We start from the raw sequence: 24,563 nt of genomic DNA, 5'->3' as shown, positions 1-24,563 counted from the left end.
CAGTTATTCAAGCTCTTGCTGAGGCACCCAGACGACAGAAGGCAATCACATAGAACAAGGGTCAGAAAACATTTCTGTCAAGGGCCAGATAGTAATATTTTAGGGCTTATGGTCTCTGTTGCCACTACTCAATTCTGCTGCATGGACCATACCAGCAGAGAAGTGTGGCTGTGTTCCACTAAAACTTTATTTACAACTGGATTTGGCCTGCAGGATTGTAGCTTACCAACACCCGACACAGAAGAATGGCATGAACGTGCCTGAAATGTGTCTTTCTTCCTAGTAAGACTTCACAGGGAAAGTGTGGTATGAAAAGGTTAAGGCCACGGACTCTGGAGCCAGCCTGCCTGGGTTCACATCCTGGCTTTGGCACTTATTAGTTGTGTAACCTTGGGCAAGTCACTTAACCTCTCTGTGCCTCAGTATCCTCTACCTCACGTAGAGGTAATAATAGTACTTGTCTCACAGGGTTATTATGAGGAATAAATGAATTAATATTTGTAAAGTACTTAGAACAAACAATACCTGGTATATAATAAATATAGTAAATAAAGTATATTTAATAAATATATGTGTATGAAAAATGTAAGGTGTATGATTACATAAAATTAAATTGCTTAATTAAAGGGCTGTGTCTCTTTACATTCTACCAATATTATGAGAGTATCACTCTGCATCCTCAACAGCATTGAATATTATAATGGGGAAAAAACCTCTTGCCAATAATCTTACTGGCAACATGCTATTTTGTTCTAATGAATATTTCTTTAAATATTTTGTGAGTTTTAACATGTTTTCCTTATTGAGTTCTATGAGCTCTTTATGTAAATGATTTTAAAACTCCATATATTATATATGGAGAAAATATTTTTCCCAGGCTTCTTTCTGATTTCTAACCTTGTATATGGTGTGCTTCATGTATTCAGATACCCTACCCCATCCTGAATTTCTACAATAAACTTTTTGAAGTTGAAAAGCATTTTTGCCCTAGTTATTTTTTTAAAAAGTTTTTATTACAGTATAGTTGATTTACAGTGTTGCATTAGCTTCCGCTGTACAGCAAAGTGTATCAGTTATACCTATATCCACTTTTTTAGATTCTTTTCCCATATAGGTCATTACAGAGTATTGAGAAGAGTTCCCTGTGCTACACAGTAGGTCCTTATTAATTCCCTATTTTATATATAGTAGTATGTATTTGTCAATCCCAGTCTCCCAATTTATCACCCCCCCCAACTTTCCCCCGGTAACCATAAGTTTGTTTTCTACACTTGTGACTCTATTTCTGTTTTACAAATAAGTTCATTTGTACCACTTTTTTAGATTTCACATATAAGCGATATCATGATATTTGTCTTTCTCTGTCTGACTTATTTCACTCGGTATGAGATTCTCTAGATCCCTCCATGTTGCTGCAAATGGCATTATTCCTTTCTTTTTTTCTAACTGAGTAATATGCCATTGTATATATGTACCACATCTTCTTTATCCATTCATCCGTTGATGGACATTTAAGTTGCTTCCATGCCCTAGTTATTAAATCAACATTGTTATATTAATATAGTCTTGGTTAAACTGATAAAGCTCTTTTGTGCATCTCTGTATTCCTGGGAGATGGGGTAGGGGTGGTTTCAGCTTGTCCAGAGTGAAAGGAGGTACAAATCCTGTGGCTATGGTGTGCAGTCAGGTGAGTTGAAAGAGTAATGCAGGAGGCTGGGCGTCTTTAATTCAGATGTTTATGGAGTGCCCAGTGTGTGCTTGAAACAGGCCACAAGGCCTGGGGCCAGGGTGCAGATTTCTTCCTGCAGGAGGATCACAGCCTTTTGTTAAAAGAGTGGGCTCCATTTACTTAGTGGAAATCAACTTCACATAAATACCACCAAAAAGTCAACCAACCCAGCCTGCCCCACAGGCTTCCAAAAGAGATCAGTAGGTAGAATCCAGATCCCATACTAGGCCTCCAGGAGAGATGGTTAAGCATTTTAATGAGGGGGGAAATGAAGAAAGGATGTGCAGTACAAGGAGTCATCAGGGTAAAGAGTCTTCGGTAGTGAGCTGTGAAAGGCCATCCATCTATTAGGATCTGCTTGTTTGCCCTGGCGCCTGTCCCCAGCTCCACCATCCTGTGCTGTGCGCTGGAGCCTGAGAAAATCCTGAGCAGCCGGGAGGTCGTGCTCCTACGAGGAGTGTTCAAGATGGAGTGTTACTTTTTCTAGACTCCTGAAAGGGATGTGGGAGAGAAGAGGAGTAAAAAGACTACCATTTGAGGGGAGGGCTGTATGCACAGCATTTTATGTGTTCTGATTTATCTTCACAACCTGTGAGGTGGAAGTTACTATTCCCATTTCACAGATGATGAAACTGAGATTCAGAATGATGCAAGGTCAGAGAATATTAGAATTCGAGCCCAGATCTGCCTGCCCCCAAAGCCATGCTCTTTCTAGTGACCCCTCTGCCTTATCTGCCTTTATTTCAGGGTCCGTGAAGTAGGGGCTTCTGGGGTACTATAATTGTTGGATAAATTGTCATGTGAGATAGAAGTGAGACTGTCTCGGTACCTTAAAACATTTTGAAAATGTATAGCTTGATAAATGTGGGTAACAGTCCAGAGTGAGAAGGAGTGATCTGGTGACTTTACAAAAGATAAAGTTCATGGAAAATTCATTTGTCTACTGTTTTTCTCTCTCCTCTGACAGGATACTCCCGGGTTTATTGTGAACCGTCTCCTGGTGCCATACCTCATGGAAGCAGTCAGGCTGTATGAACGAGGTAGCTGTCCTGACCCAGGCTGGGTGCAGCGAGTCTGGGAGTTCTCCCGCAGGGTCTGTGGGAAGGGATGGGCCATGGGGAGTAGGGGAGGAGCTTCTGTTTTCTGGCTTCCCTCTGAGGTGGCCCTGGGACAGCCCCCCCACTACAGTCCCAGCCAGAGCAATCATAGGCCAACACGGATTTATATCCTGGATCTCTGGTTAAAGGGTTTATTGTTTAAAATAATAATAATCATGATGATGATGATGATGTAGATGTAAAAATCACAGGCTAGGAAACCTTTAAAATTCCCTAAGGTTCTAAAATTGTGACAGGAGAAGGGAACTGAGTAACAGGGCTGTTGTGTGACAAGGAATGTTTCTAACAGCCTTGTCCATCCTTACTGAGTGATGTTATGATGCATTTTTTTTTTTAACCTTAAGAATGGTCTGAAATGGTTTTTTCTCAATACTTTGTTGATTGACAAAGAATGATTCTCCCTGTTGCAGAAGTAGACTTGGGACATGGTCCAAGGTTATAAAATGTCATGTATCCTCCTGCCTACCTTACCTACCGCATTTCTGGAAAGGTAACTATCATGTCTGCTTCAAAGGCAAACAGGCCTTAATAGGACTGGATGAAAAGCAAGTGTAATTGTTTTCAATTACTTCATTCACAAATGCTTGCTCCTGAGAATGTCATTTTTGAAACAAAACGTTTATACTAGCTCTTCCAGAGAGATGAAAGCATATTTGCTTCCTCAAAATCTGCTTTAAATATTAAAACTTTTCTGTGTTTTATGGAGGCATTTGCCTCACTTTTGCTCCAAGATCAAACCAACACTTCTGTGTTTATCTATCAACAAATATGCCTAATTACACCTCAAAGACAGCATGAAGCATTTTGCCCTACTTTGAAAGGCAGAGTTTTTTTTGTAATGTAATGTTTTAGAATATAGCATGCGGGTGATCCACCTCGTAATGGTGTCTTTCTCACTGAAACATGCTGTCACTTTGATATATTTTCAACTGAACCATGTATCTGGTTGTAAGTTGAAAGTCATTTTCTTATCTTCTACTTTCCTCTTACCAGCAGTGGTCCTTTTCTAAACACATGGAGTCCCTTTAACCGTCACCATCACTAGCCACCTGGGAGGTGAAATTCGGAGGGGAATCTGACCCCGCAGGGGAAGTACTCTTACTTTGCTCTTGGCGGTGCCCTCAGTACCCTGAAGGTGCTGGGGGTCATGTCTGGGTGTTGTTTCCCAGGAAGCCACACTGTGGTCTGGACTCCTCACACCTCAGGCTTCTTACCATGTCCCTTCTGCCACCTCAAGGTTCTGCCCTCATTCAGCCAGCACAGGGGGTGCTCACATGCACGCCTGCCACCCCGCCTCTGTGAGCCTGCTCTGAGTGGCTGGCGGAACTGCATCCGTTCTTCTTTGAAGCCTGAAGGCATTTTGGATTATCCCCTCTCGCTGCCATGTCTTTTCATTTGTCACTTTGGATTCCTCCCTGGCATCCCAGTCTCCCTGTGCCAGTCAGCCTGCCTTTAGTGAGGCTCCCCCAGGCAGCAAAGGATTTCCCGTTACCTCGTGCCTTTTCCAAACTGGTCTCCTCAGGTATTGTGTTGTCCAGGAGGGTGAGGGGACAGTGCATGCAGTACTGCCCCCGGGCAGCAGAGTCAAGCCGTGAAGGCAGTTTAGCCCAGCCTTTTCTGAACTCATTGTGGAGAATTTCTCTGGATGACACTGTCTTGGTCAGCTTGGGCTGCTATAAAAAATAAAGCAATATAGATTGGGTGGCATATAAATGACAAATTTAATTCTCACAGTTCTGGAGGCTAAAGTCCAAATTTAGGGTGCCAGCATGATTGGGTGTCTGGTGCGAGCGCTGTTCTGGTTGTAGACTGCCTCCCATGGCGGAGAGCAGAGAGAGGAAACAGGCTCTCTTATGACTCTGAGAAGAGCTCTGATCCCATTCATGGGAGCTCCACCCTTGTGACTCTGCTAATCCTAATTCCTACAAGACCCCACCTCCTTATACCATCGCATTGGGGGGTAGTATTTCAACATGAATTTTGGGTCCATTACAACACTTTTGGTATTCCCGAGGTATGTGTGCCACTCAGGTTGGCAGAATGCTGCTTTGGGCGGTAGAGGTTCATCAGAAGGATGTGTGGGGAGTTAGAACAGAGAATCAGCTCCGTCGTTGTCCACTCGGGCCTCCTGGGCAGCTGAGCAGCTTTCAGAGCGCACAGGCCCCCAGCAGCGCTTCCCTCAACTGCCTGTGGAGTCTAGCGGCGCTTCACCGCCATCACTGCTCTCTGGCGCTGTGAGCCTCCTTGCCTCTGGGTCGTGCCTTCCTCCCCAGTGCCCTGCAGCTTCTGTCCTCTCTCCTTCCGTTGCTCTCATCCTTCCCACTGTAACCGAGGCCTGATTGGTGGGCTCGGTCACCCTCGCCCCTAGGGGTTCGGGCTCTCTCTGCAGACCTTTGAGCAGGCTGGTACCTGTAGCAGACAGCTGCCCCCATCAGATGCCACTGTGACAGGTCAGGGTCCGCTCTGGCAGCGTGGTGGGGCTTTTCTCGGGTGACACCCTGGGAGCGTCGTGAGCCTGTTGCCCAGGCACTGCGACATCCTGCGCACACTGTCCCTCCCCCGCCCAAGACGTGTTCAGCGGTTCCACCGTAGCCTACCAAATACGGTGCCCTCGCCAGGGGGCCTTCTTTCTCCTCACCCTCTGCCTTCCTGTCCTCGCCCCACACCTTACTGCCACCTTCTCACAAGGCCCCACTGGGCTGTCCCCAGCGCTCCAGGCTGGGTGTGATCTGTGTTGTCGTGACTCTCTGTACACTTTGCTTATCCTTCGGGGCGTGTGCTGCTCTCTTCCTGCCGCACGACATGTGTCTCTCTTCTCCTACTGTACTCTTGTTTTCTGCGGCAGTATTTGGGTCCCCATCTTCATACCCCGCAAAGTGCTTGTGTAGAACAGGCTTTAGGTAGCTGTTGATGAATAAAGGAATGGCGGCTGCATTGCGGTTCTGATCTCTTTGCTGACTCTGGTTTGTTGTTAATGGCAAGAATGGTCGGTAGGTGGTGCTGATGAGCCGGCAAAAGAAGCCTGTTGGGGCAGGTCTCAGGTTCTCAGGCCTGCAGAAGAGCTGGGAGTTCACTGAGGACGCCCTTCTTTGTTGTTCAGAGTTGGGGGCTTTTAGCTGGGGGTGGGGGTGGGTCCCATGAGCCTCCTAAGGTTGATGCAGAATTTTGTGTATATGTGCATTTTCTTTGGAGAAGGTGTCAGGTTCCGAGTGAAGTGCTTGAGTCTAAAGAGTAGGAATTACTGGTCTAAAACGCGACACCACGTGTTGTTAACTCCCACTTGGCACACCGGTCTGTATTTTATTTCTCTCTCTTTTCTTTTTGCCTCTTTCGCCCTGTGTTACTCAGAACAGAATTTTTAGAATTGTACTGACTTTGTAAAGCTTTTTAGATTTTTTTTTACATGATGTGCTGTGTCTTCATATTATTTTAGTCAAGTGAGTCTCTGAATCTGGAATTACAATTTTGACTCTAGGGTTTATTGTCTGTCTTGAATATTGATTTGATTAAATGGCTTTAGGTAAGTTGGAACCATTATGCTATGAGATTTCTATCCCCAGGGAGCCTGTATTCTAATGAGAGGAGACAGCCTGTAACGAATGAACCGACAGATAACATGTTAGGTTGTGACCAGTAATCCCCGAGAAAGATAAAGTCTAGGGGATGGCCAGAGCCCTAGCCTGGAGTCCTGACGGTTGCTAGTTTATATGCAGGGAGGAGGGGGAGGCTCTGATGAGGTGACGCCTGAGCAGAGGTCTGCGGTGTTGCCTGAGCAGAGGTCTGCGGTGTTGAGGACAGGGTACCACTCCAGGGGGCAGCAGGAGCTGAGCCAGAGGAGCGTCCTGGGCTGTCGCTCCGGCATTCTGGCCCTGACGCCACAGAAACCTCGATGTCTCGTGAAATCCTCTCAGCATAATCCCTTCATCAGCTGCCGTGTTCCTTCTCACTCCTGCCTTTGCACGTGCTGTTCCTGCTCCCTGGAATGCCCTTCCCTGCCCCTCCCTGGGATTCTCTTCAGGACCGCCAGGACCCGGGCCTGGCTGGCAGTTGTGGTGAAGTCGTGGCAGTATGAGTAAATCTCTCCGTGTTTGCCCACGCAGCCGTGTGAGTCTTCATGACTCCTCAGCACTTGTCATGATAAAATTTGTGGTTTGCACATCTGAATCCTCCCATTATATTGTGAACACTGGAGTGCTTGTCTTGTTTTTCTTTGTCTCATTCCAAGTTTCTGGTGCCTGATATATAACAGATATAAACAAAAGTTGAATGAATGAATGAGGCTGCCTGATAAGGCTAATGTGTATGTGATCATTTTTGCTCTCTTATGGCCTGAAGCTCAAATCAAGGTTCTCAGGATCCTCTGGTTGACTAATCAATGGAGTACTGATAATGTGTCCCGTAAGAAATAATTGGTTGGTATTTTAATCATCTTGAACTGCCTTGAAATCCTTTGGCATTACCTTAGTATTTCATATGCTTTTAAAAATAGAGTCTTTATGCATGTTTAAGTAGTTCTTGTTCCTCATGCCTAAAAATCTGAAATATTTAGGTTGTGAAATCTCTCAAGTATTTTATAACTTTTAAATTTTATTTAGCTTTGGTATAATTGACCATTCCTTTATGCTTTGGAACAAAATTCTAGATAGACACTTGTTACAGGCTAGTCCTGATTTTGGAGAAAGGGACCAGCTTGTTCTCTGTAAAGACCTCTGTGACCCAAGGACATTATGTGAAGGATAAAAATTCCAAGAAAAAAGCACTTTGGTCCTTGACTCCTCAACACACTTTCAAACTTGCATGGCAGTTCTAAATCAGGTTTGGGCTTTCCTTTAAACATTATCTTGACTAAAGAGTTTGTGTGCATGTGATTCCAGAGGAATACTCATTGCTTATAAAACCAGGAAAGCTGGAAAAGAAAAATATACGTACAATACATAGAAAAACAAAAAAAAGTCCATTTATCAATCAAAAACATGTCCTCGCTTTAAAGGGTATTTTAGTAAGTTATTCCAGAGAAGGTGATTCCCAATCCATTAGAAAGTAACTAATGTTTCCAGGCCGCTGGGGCCTTCTCTCTCCATGAACAAGGTTGCAGTGCTCTAGAATTCACCTCACAGAGTAACTTTGTGGAGTAGCTTTGAAAATCTTGTGACCTATTTGGCATTTATCTCTAAGAAAAATCTTACCTAAGCCAGAGTTCCTGACTCCACATGTTTTTTGAATGTGCAAATATGTAAAATGCTAGTAATTCAGGGATTCAGCACGTGACCAGGAGGATTGTGGGAAGGATGGTGGTGACTCAGCACTGCCCTCTTCTGCTTAGGTGACGCATCCAAGGAAGACATCGATACTGCTATGAAGCTGGGCGCTGGGTACCCCATGGGCCCATTCGAGCTTCTCGATTATGTTGGGCTGGATACTACGAAGTTCATCATGGATGGTAAGAATTGGAATTCTCTGTTGTCTGTCTTCATTTGAGTTGAGGTAGTGTCTCTCAACTATGAATAAGTATAATGCCTATTTAAACAGATAAGGAGTCTTAGTAGACCTTCCAAAGTCCTGCCCCACCAGCTTAAAGATTAAAGTGAAATGGCAGAAGGAAAAATGTGATTGCCTATTCTCCTCATAAGGCAACTTTTTTTTTAAACTTTTCATTTTGAAATAATTATACATTCACAAGAAGTCTCAAATACAGCACAGACAGGGCCTGTGTACGCCTTTATATAGTTTCCCCCTGTGGTTCCATCTTATATCGTAACCACAGTACAGTATCAAAGCCAGGAAATTGACATTGGTACACAGTCATTCTATCACATATGCTGATATGTGTAACCACTGCATTCAAGATGCACAACCATTTAAAAAAGTGTATTCATTTTACTGTAGTGGCTCTGAAGACAGGTTTAAAATAGTAACCAAAATTGGGCTACTGAAGTTGAATGTACCTCATAATACCAAGTTGCACAAAGAATACTTATGGGAGGAGCAAGGAGGGCTCTGGTTTAAGCATGAACTTTTGAATTTTATGAGGGTACAAAATACCAGTGGCAGCAAATTCAGATTTGCTGAAAAGTCAGTGAAAAGTCATTTCACTGTGTCACTGAGGGGTCCAGCCACCAGGTGAATGGGTTCTGTTTGTGACCCTGGACCTTTGGCATTAGCGATTCCCAGGAAGGGGTCGGATGAACAGGACGGCCGTTGGTAGAGCTGGGCCTCGAGCGGCGCGGCCTGGTGGCAGCACACCCGCTTTAGGGCTCATGCTGAGCCTTCCTTCTGCCTCTGCCGTTTGGGCCCGAGTGGCATCAGGCCCGTGGGGCTCTCCCACATCAGAGTAGGGACCCTTCTCCCCACGCTCTGCCTCCAGACTTGCCCTGGAACGCCGAGACCTAAACCCAGCACTTCATCCGAAGCTCTCTTCCCTCCTCTCAATAGGATGGCATGAAATGGATACAAAGAACCCCTTGTTCCAGTCCAGCCCATCCATGAATAAGCTGGTAGCAGAGAATAAGCTTGGCAAGAAGACTGGAGAAGGATATTACAAATACAAGTGATGCGCAGCTTCTCTGGCTCTGGGAAGAAGCCCTGTAAGCACATACCAACAGCTCCCCAAGTGCCCAGGGGAATGCTTTTTGGTCAGACGTTCCCTCACACAGCACAGTCTGTTCGATGTGCATTTTGATTGTAATCTATCTGAACTAATTATTTACAGTAGTTACAGTAATAGCCGATTCCTCCATTGAGAACTAATTCCCTTTTTTAGGCTGTTTGTTCATTTCTGTGTATTTTCTAAAAAGCTTTACACCTTAGGTGCCTTGGAGTAAACATTTGTTTTGAACCTTGTCGTTTTTGTAAAGAGTGTCCTGAACCTGAACTCATTCACTTGTAACGAGAGCACCCTGTGTCGGTCGTTGCCACGCGGGAGAGCCGCGAGCCGTTGACTCGTCGTGGTGTGTCTGTGGAGGGCTGCGTGAGCAGCCCCTGCATCTCGCCTTTACCAGAACGTTTGCCGCCTGCAGCCTCAAGCCTTACCCTACTTTGGGCATGACGTCAGGTGTCATGTCTTGTTGATTCAGCTCATCATCGAGATGCTGCTTCTGGATTGGTGGGAATACCTCCATGTGTTTTGTTTTTGCAGGAAGAGGTTTCATTCACCTCTGAGATCTGAGTGATTATTGTCTTTTTTTTTTTTTTCATGAGAAATAATTGCTGCAGATTGACTCTAATGAAATGCAGTCTTTTATTCTGTGAAAATTTGAATTGAAATAAACATGTATAATTTAAAATCATAATATGCTTAAATGGTTATAAAAGTAAAGGTTGGTAATTTAGGCAGAAGTTGTGCCATCTTCTTTGGCCTGTAGTCACTTTTTTGAGTGGTAATGGAGGGGAAGGAGTGGCAGGAGAAGGTGTTCATGTACAACCTGCCTGCAGCTGTCACTCCAGATTTCTTACCCGGAGAGCAATAATAAGGGCACAGAAAACACTTTTTAAGGAACATCTGTTTCTTCTTTGCCAACAAAAAGAAACAGTGTAACATAAGCTTCTTTTAATCATTGGCTTGAGAAAGTGTCTTCCAAGATAGAATTTTGAAGCTGGAAAGACATCAGAAACCCTGAGGTCCAGTGGCCTCATTAACAGAGAGCTGAAGTGATGTGCCCAAGGTCACCAGAAATTTTGTGGCGGAGCCAGGATTAGAACTAGGTTTCAGTGATAAAAAAATATACAAAATAGCAAATTTGAAAATTTCAAATCCTTTCAAACAGGACTGTCCCCAAAATGGGCATCCTTGTTTGGTATCCTGGGTCACAGTGCCAATGGTTGAGAGATTTTCACCCCCCTCCATTTCATGGTGGATAAAGGGGAGCTTATTCATTTTTTTTTTACTTGAATCTAACTATAGCATAATGGAAAAATTGATATGTACATATATTTCTACCACACATAGAACCTGGTTTAGGAAACTTGTAGGTTATTCTTATAAAACATTTCCTAACGATAAAAGGAAGCACCTGTGACACCATCACCATTTCCATTACTTAAGGTTACCCTGTGGTCAGACAGCCCCCTGCTCACTCTCATGCTGGCTCCTGACCTTTGTTTGACAGGAGCCCCGGGCTTAGGAGGGGCCTTTCTTTCTTTCTATTCTCTGACTGGAGTGCCTGCAGGATGTGGGCCCTTGTCTTGGAAATGGCAGGGCCCTTTCTTGACCACTGAATTCCAGGAAAGAGAGAACTCAGTGGTGTGACTGTCAGCCTGCCGGGGTGAGGGTGGAGGTCACAGCCACCTTTCTCTGGTTGAGGGTTTTCAGCTCACTCAGCCTGCCAGAAAGTCAGAACACCTGGCCTCTGAAGATTCTTCTATCATTTTCAAAAATCCTGTTCCACGTGCCATGTTTGAGTCCGGGAAGGAATTTTGAACATCTTCTTACACACAGGAGCAGAGAGCGGCTTTCGCAGCCCCGTCTCTGCATTCTTGGGTGAGCCCAGCTGCTGCCCGCCAAGGGCTCCGTGGGGAGAAGGGTCTCCGTAGTCAGTCAGGTCCTCTGCTTTCAAATCAGGACGGCTGCTGCTGTTTGCCGCGGTATGTGTGGCAAACTGAGCCTCAGCAGGAACCGTAGGGGCTTGGGTTGGCCTCCGCTGTGTTTGGCTGCCCTTGTTCGGGAGGGAGGGCAAGTCCAGGAGGGGCTGTGGGCCTGGCTTCCCCGATGCTGTTCCTCCTCTCTTCCCTGAACTCTCCTCCAGTCAGCGACCAGGGATGTTTGGTCTCATCTTGAACGTAATTACTAGATTTTTAGATCAAGAGGCTAGTCTCCCCCCTTCTCTCCTGTATTCCCTTCTTAGTGATATTTTTATTCCTATAATAGAAATGAAAATTTGAGATTAAAAAGAAAGCTGTGCGATGGATGAAATAGCTTGTCGAAAAAGACTAAGTGAGCCTCTGAGCATAGCCATCACCTGGACTTCAATTATGTTTAGCCAGATGGTGATCTCCGAAGGGTAGTTTTAGCGCTTCTGAAGATGTCTTTGTAAAGTAAAAATTGTGGCCCTTTAATGTCCATAAGCTTCACTGTTAGTAGTTTCTCAGGGGGCAATGGTTGGCTAATTCTCTTTTTAAAAAAAAAAAATAATAATTAATTTATTTATGGCTGTGTTGGGTCTTCGTTGCTGCACGCGGGCTTTCTCTAGTTGTGGCGAGCGGGGGCTACTCTTCGTTGCGGTGCGCGTGCTTCTCATTGTGGTGGCTTCTCTTGTTGCGGAGCACAGGCTCTAGGCGCGCGGGCTTCAGTAGTTGTGGCTCACAGGCTTAGTTGCTCCGCGGCATGTGGGATCTAACCGGACCAGGGCTCGAACCCATGTCCCCTGCATTAGCAGGCGGATTCTTAACCACTGTGCCACCAGGGAAGTCCTGGCTAACTTCTCTTGGCATCAGTTGTAAGGTCTGTTTCCAGTTTGGGGACTGTTAACTGATGCAGCATGGGGGTAAGGCAGGAACAGATCTTGAAACTACAGTATAAAATCTGGCGGTACAAAATGATTCCCCACTGGGTTCTGTTCTATGGTAAGTTTTCTGACTCTTTAACTTTTCAGCTTTTAAAAGCTCATTTGAGACCCAGCCATTAATTGTGGGAGGAGGTAAAACTAATATGTTAGTCACTGCTTATACAACATACACAAATTACACTTTCATAGTTTTCAAGTTGTAGTTGTCACACATTTGAAACAAGCTTTTGTCTTGATTTTAATCCCTTTAACATTTCAACCTAAATAACTAATTGATTCTTAGCAGAAATACAAGGTGTGGCTGTAATTTTGTGGAACTGTTTTTCCTGTAAACAGGCATTGATGGTACATAAATAGTAATCAAAAAATGCTTTGAACAATGGAAGCATTGCTGCATTTTCAACCCAATTTGATTGTGTAAATTCCATTTTTAAAATCACTCGATTTCATAATCACAGTTTTTATTTCTATGGCAGAACAAATTTTAACTCCTGAAAGACAGAAAAATCCCCTCATTGATACTAATTCTATTCAATGTTTTATTTAAAATGACCAAATGTAGCTGTTCCAGAATTAATCAGTATAAATGATTAATACCATGGGCTTTGGAATTAAACAGACTTGGGCTCTAGTGCTCAGCTGTGCTCTCTTTACCTATGTAGCCTAACCTCGGGCGGGGCGGGGGGCGGCGGGCGGCTACTTGTCTTCTGGAGAAATCTAGCAGAATGGGCACAATGATGGGGCCTACCCCACAGGGTTTCTGAGGACCAAATGAGGTGATGGACGTCCGGTGTTGAGCTCATTGCCGGCCGGCCTCAATAGGCTGATTGTGACTGCCTCCCTCCTGTGCCCCATTGGAAGGAAGCCACGGTTCCCCAGAACCTACAGGCTTACAGAACCTTTTACACCTGGGGGAGGGAGCTGAGTAAAAGAGTCTTAGAGGTAAAGCTGCGGGGATAACTGGGTAAAAAGATAAGTGCGGGCGCTCCATTCTCCACCCCGCAGCTGCTCCAGAAGGGCCTCCCAAGCCTTGGGAGGGCCGCTGTCAGGGCTGATCCGGAGGGAGAAGCACGCAGGAACCAGCGAGCGGGCGAGGCGGCCGTCACCCAGGTGAGTGACGTTTTATGTGCGGGCAGTAGACTGTGGATGATTCAGGACCCCAGAAAGAAAGCAAGTGTGTAGGAGAGAGGGCCCCAAGACTCGCCGAACACATGCAGAAGTCAGGGAAGGGGGCGGTGTAGGAACAGAAGCAGCGGCGAACTTCGTGCTCTCCTAGTGAGTTTGTCAAGGCAGAGCCAGGAGACAGGCCTTCAGGTGCAAGGGCTGTGGCCGCTGCCGGCCTGCAGGCCTCGAGTCCGCCAGAAACATGTAGCCTGTCCTCAGGCGGCCGAGCACATGTCATAAGGGAAAGCTTAGACTAAGAACTCCCCGTAAACGGTCACTTGGCTCTACCACGTTTGGAAATCCTGGGTTTAGAAAACAGGAAACTGAGAAACCACCCAAACAGGCCTGGGGAGGAAGGCGCGTTTGAGCGAAGTTTTCTGGTTGAGGCGTCTGAAGGACCGAGCCCTGAAAGCCTCACTCTGGAGCCCGTGGAGGTTTTGCCACCTACTCCTGGGGAGGGGAATTTGCAGAGCTCTTCCACCTCAGTGTTACAGCTGCAGGGCAGCGTGAGGGCACAGAGGCAGCCCCTCCCCCACATGGATTTGTGGCGGGCCCAGGCGGGCAGAGCGGGAGCGCCCTGGTTGGGCCCGGGGCTGTGATCGGCCCTCTGAGTCCAGAGGGGAGGCTGTCCGCCCTGAGGCCCGCAGGTGACACCTGCTTAACTGGCATCAGATGAAGAGGTGATGCATGAGGGAGGGAAGCGGTACCGGGCTGCCATCCCCCCCCCCCCCAGGCCTGCACGGCTGGCAGAGCTTAAGCGAACACACAGACCTCCTTGGCTGGGAACCAGCCGCGTGCGCGTGGGGATGTTTAGTCTGCTGCCCTTTCAGCACTGGGTTTCTTGGGGGATTCTGCCGGTAGCTGGCTCGATGCTCTTAGGTCAGGGGCCTGTGTGAGGTCACGAACGCTCAAGTCTTGATTTTCTCTGTTGTCCTCCCTTGCCGGTTAAGGCTCGCACGTGTTAGGGGCTGACTTGTGCTAGCGTCGTTTTGTTAAAGTCACGCTAGTCTGCAGTGCCAGGGGGTCTGGGGACAACACATCTCTGTCGCGCTTCTTGCAGTTTGCGGTCCCTGCCCCATCCCTGTGCGACTCTGTGCTCCAGGGCCTCTCATCACCACTTGAAATTCCCCATCCCTGCTGCTCCAGGGAAAGGACTGGAGGGGAGAATAGACACAGTGCTCCTAACATTTCAGAATAAAAGTTGTGGTGGCCACAATACTGAGTGTTGCATTCAGGTTGAAAGCGCATGAAAATGGGCCAGTTTTTTTTTTTTTTCTTCCTATCAATATTTTTTTTAATTAAAGTATATTTGATTTACAGCGTTGTGGTAATTTCTGCTGTACAGCAAATGATTCAGTTATACATATTTATGCATTCCTTTTTCACATTCTTTTCCATGTTGGTTTATCATAGGATACTGAATATAGTTCTCTGGGCTATACAGTAGGACCTTGTTGTTTATGCATTCCATATATAATAGCTCACATCTGCTAATCCCAACCTCCCACTCCATCCCTTCCCCAACCCCCTTCCCCTTGGCAACCACCAGTCTGTTCTCTATGTCCGTGATTCTGTTTCTGTTTCATAGGCAGGTTCATTTGTGTCATGTTTTAGATTTCACGTGTGATATCATATGGTATTTGTCTTTCTCTTTCTGACTTACTTCACTTAGTATGATAATCTCTAGGGCCATCCATGTTGCTGTGAATGGCGTTATTTCATTCTTCTTTATGGCTGAGTAATATTCCATTGTATGTATGTACCACATCTTCTTTATCCATTCATCTGTTGATGGACATTTAGGTTGCTTCCATGTCTTGACTATTGTGAATAGTGCAGCTATGAACGTAGCGGGGGTGCATATACCTTTTTGAATTATACTTTTGTCCGGATACATGCCCAGGAGTGGGATGGCTGGGTCATATGGTAGTTCTATTTTTAGTTTTTTAAGGAACCTCCATACTGTTCTCCCTAGTGGCTGTACCAATTTACATTCCCATGAACAGTGCAGGAGTGTTCCCTTTTCTCCACACCCTCTCCAGCATTTGTTCTTTGTAGAGTTTTTTTTAAACTTTAATTGTTTTATACAGCAGGTTCTTATTAGTTATCTATTTTATACACATCAGTGTATACATGTCAATCCCAATCTCTCAGTTCATCCCACCACCACCACCCACCCCCGCCGCTTTCCCCCCTTGGTGTCCATACGTTTGTTCTCTACATCTGTGTCTCTATTTCTGCCTTGCAAGCCGGTTCATCTGTACCATTTTTCTAGGTTCCACATATATGCATTAATATATGATATTTGTTTTTCTCTTTCTGACTTACTTCACTCTGTGTGACAGTCTCTAGGTCCATCCACGTCTCTACAATGTTAGTTGTAGAGTTTTTGACGATGACCATTCTGACTGGTGTGAGGTGATACCTCACTGTAGTTTTGATTTGCATTTCTCTAATAATTAGTGATGTTGAGCATCTTTTCATGTGCCTCTTGGCCATCTGTATGTCTTCTTTAGAGAAACGTCTATTTAGGTCTTCTGAAAATGGGCCAGTTGTTGTAAGGGGCGCCTGGATGGGTTGGAGTTCTGAGACCAGGCACTGAGGAAAGAAGAGTCCCAGCTAGTTGGATCCTAGGAATCGGAGCAGGCACAGCCTGTGCCAGATGCTGGCATGCGGGGAACAGATGAAGTGGTTCAGCAGGCACCCCTGGGCTTCTTAAGCCCCCAGCAAGCACTGCACAGGCCTTGCTTTGTATGCTGCATGGTGGCTAGAGCCAGGCATAGAGGGCGAGCTAGATTTTGAAACCGTGGGTTGCCTTTCTCCAGCTGAGCAACGTTGATAGGACCTGTAAGAACAACAGGCCAATTTGTGGGGCTCCGTTTTACTTTGGTTGTCTTGCACCTTCTTCCTGGTAGGAGAAAATATTACTACAGTGTGGAACATAATTTAGTGATTCTACTGAGTTCAAATTCTGAGACAATTAAGTTACGAACAGAGAAGAGAATGACTAATCTACTAATCTCACTGTGAGTACAAAGAGAAACAGTTGTGTGATTAAGTCTGTTTGTAGGCAGTGTTCTCATTCCATCCGGCAAATAATACATTTTCGAACAACTTCTCCATGTATTTAATGGAGATCAAAATTTAACTGAGCTGGTAACATCTCAAGATATTAGAGATGAGATAAAGAAAAATATTTAATAAACACATCAGTGTAAATGACCCAATACAATCCAGACTCTGCCCCCTTAGTGTAACCATTTCCTCGCTCTTTGGTCCAAAACAGAGTGGTTAGGCCTGGTTACCAACTGCTTCCATGGGCAGAAGATAAATGCTCATATGTTCTATGGCTACAGGCATTACAAAAACAAAGTATTATTTTTTTACATTGGGGAAAAAAGAAACTGTTTAATAACAAATTCTAAAAGAATTCAAAGGGAACTTCATTTGCTAGTTATTTTGTATGTGTGGGGTGTCTCTCATTTTCCACTCGCCGTACCTTCGCGGAGGTCAGTGAGCTCTTCTTCAGCCCGCGAGGGGGTGTGCGCAGAGGGATGAAGTGCGCAGCTCCTGACAGCGGGTGCGGCCGACACTGTCTGGCTCCATGCGACTCCAAACCTGGGCTTTCCCCACCGTGTACCTCCTTCCGTTATAAGCAACTGATTTTTAAAGTTTAAATTACTATTCAGGGAGAAGGATGCCTGTACATTATAACAAATGCAGGTGGTGAACAAGCTTACAAACAGCAGAAACATTTTCCTAGTGGACAGTTATTTCAGCAGAGCCCATGGGCAGGTGCTCACTCAGTAAATAGGTATTGAATGAGTGCGTTGGCCAATTCTGTTTAACGCCGCTTTACTGGCCTGCAACACTGCCGACGGTAAACAACAAGAGCATTTTTCTTCAGCTCGGCAAGTTCTAATTTAGGTTGATTCATGCTAGTGACGTTTATTTTAACTGGCTGTCTCGGTATACCCGATATGTTCTCCTATCTCCCTCAAAACCACTCCTAGCTGCAGAGTGAGACAATGTAGGTTTTCCGCGTTAGAGAGCTGGAGAAGTTTTGGAAGTTTGCAGCTGCCAAAATGGTATCCACTAAGTAATAGCCAACAAAACCAATCATCTTATTTTTTCCCATAATACCTACATAGACATTTAGAATCCCATTCTTCTATTAATATTAAGATGCTTAACTTCAGACTATTCAGTGTCTATTAAAAAGCGGTTCAGATTTTGTGCGCATATACATGTTCGTATCCCTGGAGGTCAGGCTTCACAGGGCAGCTCTTAAAATTTCTGTGTATGAAAGATAACATCCTGTGGCAGATGTAGCAACCTGTACAACTAGTACGTCGTGCAGAATTTAAGTTTCTCCTTTCTGTCGGGACCATGCGTCGCTCCCTCGTGACTTTTCTCCTTTAAAAAGAAAGCCACGCAGACATCTTGTTCTTGCTCGCGGGCCCCTGACCAGAAGTTTCCATATTGTTTCAACCTTCTAGAGGAAAAGACATAGTTTCCTAAAGTATAGAGGAAAAAATTGTTGTATTTAGGACAGCCATAGTTGTGAAGGTGTTCCAAGGCTCCTTCCAGCCGAACAGGTAGCTGCCAGCAACCAAACTAAAGCCACAAGGAAAGCGCCCCTTGCTTGGTAAGGACCAGCGCGTCAGCTGTGACTTCCGAGAGAGGCTGGCCATCCTCCTCTCGCAACGCGCTCCAGCCTCGAGCTCGCTGCGGGGAAGGAAGCCGAAGCGGAATCGCTGCAAGAGCAAACAGAAGCAGTGGCTGGACGGGAGTCCCTCTGCCCCGTCGCCCCAGGAGAGTGTCCCTTGGTCTGTGTGTGCCTCTCAGGGGACTCTGGACTCTCCTTTCCCCAAAACTGCTGCCTGCAGAAAGCAGGATTTGGGAAGAATGGGCCAGGAGTGAGCACCGTGCCATGACATCCAGGTTATCTGGGAAGAGTTATTCTGGAGGGAATATGAATAGAAAACTAGGAGGGACCAAGTTGTGGTCTGGAGGATTCAAACAACCCATTTCTTTCAATATTGTTTACCCATTTTTTGCGTCATAAAAATGCAGAGGAGGAGGAACCCAGGGAGAAGAGACTTGAGTAGGCTTTGGCTGAGGCTCAAGTCTCACAACTATCCTTGCTCTGTTCACTTGACGGACAGACTTTTATCACTAATCAGTTTCTTTCTAAGACTCAGAAGAACCAATGTGTTGCTATGACCTGTTCTTCCCCCCAAAAGTAACACCCTAGATTTTTCCTACACTTCCTTGGATCTTCTAGTTAACTTCTGGAGAGACCACGGTGGCAGCTTTAAACAGTTATAACTTCTTGGTTCATGTATGTTAAGAAAACAGAGAGAGAGAGAGTTGCAAATGAATATGAAACCTTTAACAAGTAGGTCCCCTGAACGTAATAGACATTTTTCCCTGCTTCAAGTTTAGGACTAAATGAAGAGGAATTGGAGAGGTTCCAGAGGATAGTAATGAAAATGATTAAAGGACCAATGATGAAAGGTTCAAGGAATTGGGATTACTTAGCCTGGAGAAGAGAAATTTGAGGGGTGATTTAATGGCAATCTTCAAGTACAGTATGTGGAGGGTTATTACAAGTATGGTAGCCAGCTGTTCTCCAGCTGTAGTGAAGGTTGAAAAAAGGAAACAGAACTAGAATTTCAGCAAGACATTGAAGTTAGATCAGTGGTGTCGGTGGTTTTCAGACTAGCTCAATGGACTGTGGAAGCTTTGTGGAAGACCATGAAATGCTGATGTTTTAAACTTAAAATATGGAGGTTCTACTAAATCCGATACCAACCTATATATAGTATAACAAACGCTTAAGGGAGAATTATGGAGTTCAAACTCAAAATTGGGAAAATGTCGACTTTGGGGAGATGAATGGGAGTTAAAGCACGGGGACACCTTGATTCGGGGAGCCCAGTTTTGAGAACCCATGGGCTCTGACCACGGGCTGCACCAGCACACCTGCAGAGGTGCCGGCTGGAGCCCGTGAGGATGTCTGGGTTCTCAGGAAGGGAGAGAATCATTCCCATCTGAATCCTGTGGCCCTGATTTCCATCTACCCGTGGGAGAGGAGGAGGTGGGGTTCCAGGCTGCAGGAGGACCCCTACGGACTGCATAGCCTGGAGATGGGGGGAGGGTGTGGGCCTGTCCCCGAGGCAGCCTCACGGGCAGCGCCCCCGTCATGCGGACACACCAGCTCCGGCCTGGCCTATGGATTTAGGTCACCATTACCAACTGCAGGTTATCAGGAACTTCACTCTTTTAAAAAAAAAAAAAAGACTTGTTTTTAAATGTTTTATTACAAAGCTTTTTAAAAAAAATGCTCAGCACGTTAACTCAAACTGGAATGACAAACGTTAGATGACAGTTTTGGGCAAAGGCTGTGCCTTGCTGTTTAAAAAAAAATGGGTACATCAATGCTCATTTTAACAACTGGCTTAAAATTCCACTAATTGGCTAATAAAAACAGATACAAATACAGAACATTTAAAGTAATAACAATTCAAGTGCTGGGCTTTTTACAACAAGGGGGTGAGAAGGAAAGAAATGAAAATTCACTGCAAACTGGTCTGCTGAAAGTATCTGTTAAGGTTTACCATTTAAAAAAAAGAGAAGAGATCATAAGAAAAATAAAATGAAAGAGGACTGCCAACTGCCACCCACACAGTGGACTGGCATTTAGGTTTACTTAGCTCTATGGGACACCTGACAAAGACAGGCCACTATTATGACAGGCAATTCACGGAGAAGCCCCTTAGCGGACAAGATAGCCCTCAAAAGAAGAAGGCTTCTTTTCATTTCGTTTTTATTTCAAACTCTTCCAGATCTTTCGATTTTACTTAAAAAGCTCATCGCTAGCAAAATATACAAGAAGATTAAAACTAAAAAGTGTAAATTAAAAAAATTCAAGTTTAAAAAAGAAAAGAAGCAAACAAGATTGATCCTTTTGCACTGTTAAATAAAAGCTTGAGGAAAAGAGAAACAAACATGAAGCCAGAAACAAAGAGGGAACTCTTCCACAAGTTCCCTCCGGGATGCTGACGGCTGTGCTGCGGCCACTCCCGGTGCTCGGGGCAGGCAAAAGCAGCCAAGTTACTGTCCTTGCCAGGAGGTTACAGGTATGGAGGCGGGATGCTCTGGGAAGTGCACGGCGGAGACGGGGGAGGAAAGCTGCTCAGCTGACCCAGGGCCTGCTAGCATTCTCATGTGCTTTTTTTTCTTTTGAAAAACCTTGTATGCTTTTTATTGTGGAACTTGGCTCTCGCAGTAGATGAAAGGGGGTTTGGCAGTGATTGTCTTTATGGATCAGCGTCTCTAGCAGTGACCTCAGGGTGAAGTTGGTGTCATTTCTCCTTTGGGGTCGACTGGGCAAGCCGTGGAGACAGTCTGGGTGGTCAACAAGCTTCCATCTCCAGGAGAGGTCCCGGGGTCGCTGCCTTGGCTTTGCACGTTGGGAAGGAGCTTCGTTTTCCACCTCAAGAAGGAACAAATAAAGTACTGTGAATGTGAATTTGCCACAGACCTTTACAGATTTTAACCGCTATTTCATACAGCACATGTCTTAAGATCTCTGCATTTAATTAATCCACGTTGTTGATCTGGTGATGGCTAAAAGAGGTTGCCGTATGGTAGCCCTAAATCCTCAGACTATGTTAGAGGATAAGTGTACTTTACTGAAATGTTTACCCTGGTTCCATGTATTTGTACATAAATGTACAGGGTTACGATGTGAAATACACATAATACTTTAGATCATTAGATCATTTAGATCATGAAAAAAGAAAAAAAAAATCTGTTGGAACAACATCAGGAGGGAATGGCCAAACAGGAATCGTAATGGCAGGCAATGGCCAGATCAGGGAAAGACTTGTCATTCTAAAGTGTTTGTTTGGTCTTTTTAGTCCACTGTGGGGAGCCACTGTAGGATTTTACACGAGACTAAACCACACGCAAGTTAGTCAATGCCCCTCACACTCCTGCAACAAGCCCCCTTGTGACCGGGATGGTCTATGTCCGCTCATATTCAGTCTTGAGGTGCATACGCTTCTCCCATCTTAGACTTTTCAATTCTCAAGAGTTTTTTCCTTCATAACAACCAGGATCTCTAACGTTAGCCTTGGAATGTGCACTCAACAAGTATTTAAAGATATTGCTGATAAGAGCATTCAGAAAGGAGAATCCCTAAATCCCCAAAGCTTTAATAATCTGAGATTTAAAAAGTGATTAAAAGTAAAATATAACATTGCAACAAGATGAGACAAAGACAAAAGGAAAGTGAAAGCATCCCCAAGGTCACCTCCTCTCTGGAGAGCATCCGCCTCCCCTGCTTTGCACCTGGGGAGACGGCCTTGTCCAGCTGCAGGGAAGCACCTACTCTACCTGGGTCTTTGGCAGCTCAGACACATCTCAACTTTTTGTGCTTGCAGTGTCCTTGTTATTAGCAGACATTTCCTTTAAAAAGAAATTAATTCTAAAAAGAGTGCATTCCTTTATGCTTTTTATTTGAGTGGAAAGACATCTTAGAGGAGAAATAAAAGGAAGCTTTGAGATAGTTTAATAATGAAAACTCAACTCTGGGTAGCGAGTTACGGTCTACACCGTGCTGTTCAGAGAAGATGGATCTGTAGCCCGGGAGCCGTGAGGACGGGCTCGGCCAATGCCTCTAAGGGGCTCAGAGAGTGCGGGGCGCAGAGTGAGCCCCGCTATTAGGGCTCTTACCAGCCACGTGTTAGCATCATCAGAATCACGGCAACCACCACCGCTGCTGTCCCTCAGAATGACTTACCAGAGCTGAGAAGAAACTGTTTAGCCGGGTGGCTAGTGAACAAACAAAACAAGCAAAAGCAAAATGGGAGGAAATCAGCCACAGAATATTGCCTTCAACAGAATGAGGTCTTCAATGACGACTTCAATTCCTATTCTCCTGCAAAATTAACCTTCCCCCATTTAACGGGAAAACCACACTACAGCTTCGTGATTTTTAAACTTTAAGCAGGGTAGAGATGCTTCACACAGGAGGATGGAAGAGCTGCGAAGGGCCCTGGCTTTCCAAGAAGACAGGAGCAGAGCCCGGGCGGGGGTGAAGGCAGCACCTGCAGACTCCTATTCACACCGTGCTTGGGCTCACGGACTCTCAAAGGCCCGGACCCGGTTGCTCTTGCTGGTGAGGAATGGTGAGCAGCCCCGGGCCAGGAGCGCACAGCAGCTGGAGACCAGCGCTGTGGTTCAGAACAGACTGGCCTCAGCCGCCAGGAGCGTCTGTCTGCTCACGGAGACAAACTGTCCCTCTGCTGGGACCCGTGCCCACCCCAGTCTCAGGCTGACTCCGAAGCCAGACGGTCAGCGGCCTGCGTGGCCCTGCGGCGGCCTCCACTCTCCTGCACTGACCACTCATCGAGTCGTCCTCTCTCCTCATGGCACCCAAAGTGCCTCCTCCTGCCCGCTTCTTGAGAGCATAACAACATAATTACTAACCCGATTCCGGCTGGCCAGAGTGGCCATTTGTCACAAGGATAATACGCGCTTCCCTGGGAAGAATTTCGACATCTCCTAATAAAACCAGTGCTTTCTACAGTCTCACGTTTCCCCACTGTTGTTTCATTATCTTAGTATCCTCTTATAAATCCTCCTGAAAAGTTGGTTTCAGAGCTGCTCTGTACAACTGCCAACCAAAAAGCGACTCTTCCCCACCGGGGGTGCTCTCCTTATAGTGTAGCTGGTATTTAAATAAATGGGCAAGGAAGCTATCAAATAAGGCACCTTATTTGAACCTGGTTGCTTCTTTAAAATACAGGGTCACCAGGGCAGACCAGTCTTACCCCCAGATGGGAGAACTGGGGGTAAAAAGCCTTGCAGTGTTGCTTTACAGACATAAAACAGGTCAAATCAAGATTCTTTTCAAAAAACCACAGGCATGAGGCTCGGGAGACTGGAGACTTCCCACATCTAAGTCTTCACGGGGGGCTGCAGCTGAAGCTGGGCCGGCCAGGCGAGCCCTGCGCAGCCCAGCCCAGCGGTGGAGTCGGCGTAATCAAAGCCGCTATTACCGCGCCCGCTTCAAAGGGAGCTCGGAGTGCCGTCTTACACATCAGGCTTGGGCTCCCTCCGCCAGCGCTCACCACGTGGGCCATTTGCTGAGTGGGTGTGAAGGAAGCACAGGAAAACGCCCTCCCCCCACCGTCCAGCTGAAACCCAGGAAGCTCCTCTCCTGGACCAGACTCCAATCCGGACAAAATATCCCACTAACCAAATGGAAGCAGGAACCCAAACAGGCGGAGTCGCTTATTAAGAGCCCAAGCGGTAAAGGGACATCTCAAGATTTCAAGAGGGACCTGCGTCTGGAAGACGACCAGCACTGACTGAGGCATTAGGGCCTTCTAGGCCTTGGCTCAAAAGATGTGACGAGAGGGAGAGGGGAAATTCCTTCTTCTTACGTGCAAACGTGAGCCTCCACTGGGAGCCAAGCGCGTGGCCAGCCCATATCCTTGAGATTCTGCGGCCCAGCCCCCTTCCCAGGCTGTCCCCCCAACAGGAGGGGCTGCGGAAACAAGCCCATTAGAGAGGCCGAGGTGGGGGTGGGAGGAGGGGCGACGCGTGACCAGGACCCACCGGCTCAGCTGGAGCCGTAACTGTAACCTCACTTCCTCGTCCAGAAATGGTGAGTAACCCAAAAGGAAGGTGGTTGGAGTAACAGCTCCTCCCTCCCCTTCCCAAATGTTACTAGCAAGGAGTGGGAAACTCTAAAATGTTTTTAGTTACGCTGTGAAATTTGAGGAGAGAGTATCAGAGATCAGTCTGTGAGAGATGAACAGAGGCAGAGGCTTTGCAAAGATCGCCCTCCTCACAGCGGCACACACCACCTCATGCCTACTGCCTAAGTTCTTCTGCCCCACCTCGGGGCAGACGGACGGAAGCCTGCCATTCAGGGCGTGAACTCCCGTGCCGCACAAAGCCGCCTGTGTACGCAGGGAGCGGACTTCCAGAGCGGGAAGCGAGCGCGACAGAGCTGGTCTGGCCCTGTTGTCC

General features: G+C 46.1%; 2 protein-coding genes across 6 annotated transcripts in view; one reads left to right on the top strand and one right to left on the bottom strand.

The window, feature by feature from the left end:
• Positions 1 to 10,114, top strand: part of HADH (hydroxyacyl-CoA dehydrogenase) — a 48,405-nt gene extending 38,291 nt beyond the window's left edge. The window contains exons 6-9 of the mRNA XM_061191179.1: positions 2,697 to 2,769; positions 8,171 to 8,287; positions 9,280 to 9,431; positions 9,702 to 10,114. Coding sequence (XP_061047162.1) covers positions 2,697 to 2,769; positions 8,171 to 8,287; positions 9,280 to 9,398 — 309 coding nt within the window. The 3' untranslated portion in view covers positions 9,399 to 9,431; positions 9,702 to 10,114. The remainder of the gene's footprint in view (positions 1 to 2,696; positions 2,770 to 8,170; positions 8,288 to 9,279; positions 9,432 to 9,701) is intronic.
• Positions 10,115 to 19,873: 9,759 nt separating this feature from the next.
• LEF1 (lymphoid enhancer binding factor 1) overlaps positions 19,874 to 24,563 on the bottom strand; it is a 116,329-nt gene continuing 111,639 nt past the window's right edge. For 3 of the 5 annotated variants that reach the window (XM_061191174.1, XM_061191175.1, XM_061191178.1), the window contains one exon: positions 20,925 to 21,012. Coding sequence is in view for 2 of the 5 variants with exons in the window: in XM_061191173.1 (XP_061047156.1) it covers positions 20,933 to 21,012 (80 nt within the window). In the remaining 3 variants the exon portion in view is untranslated. Of the gene's footprint in view, positions 21,013 to 24,563 lie in introns of all 5 variants that reach the window. The other 2 variants (XM_061191173.1, XM_061191176.1) reach the window with 1 other exon arrangement.

The sequence above is a fragment of the Eubalaena glacialis genome, chromosome 5 (assembly GCF_028564815.1).
Source record: "Eubalaena glacialis isolate mEubGla1 chromosome 5, mEubGla1.1.hap2.+ XY, whole genome shotgun sequence".
NCBI lineage: Eukaryota > Metazoa > Chordata > Mammalia > Artiodactyla > Balaenidae > Eubalaena > Eubalaena glacialis.
The sequence above is the reverse complement of the archived record's forward strand: the minus strand, read 5'-3'. Positions and strand labels throughout refer to the sequence as shown.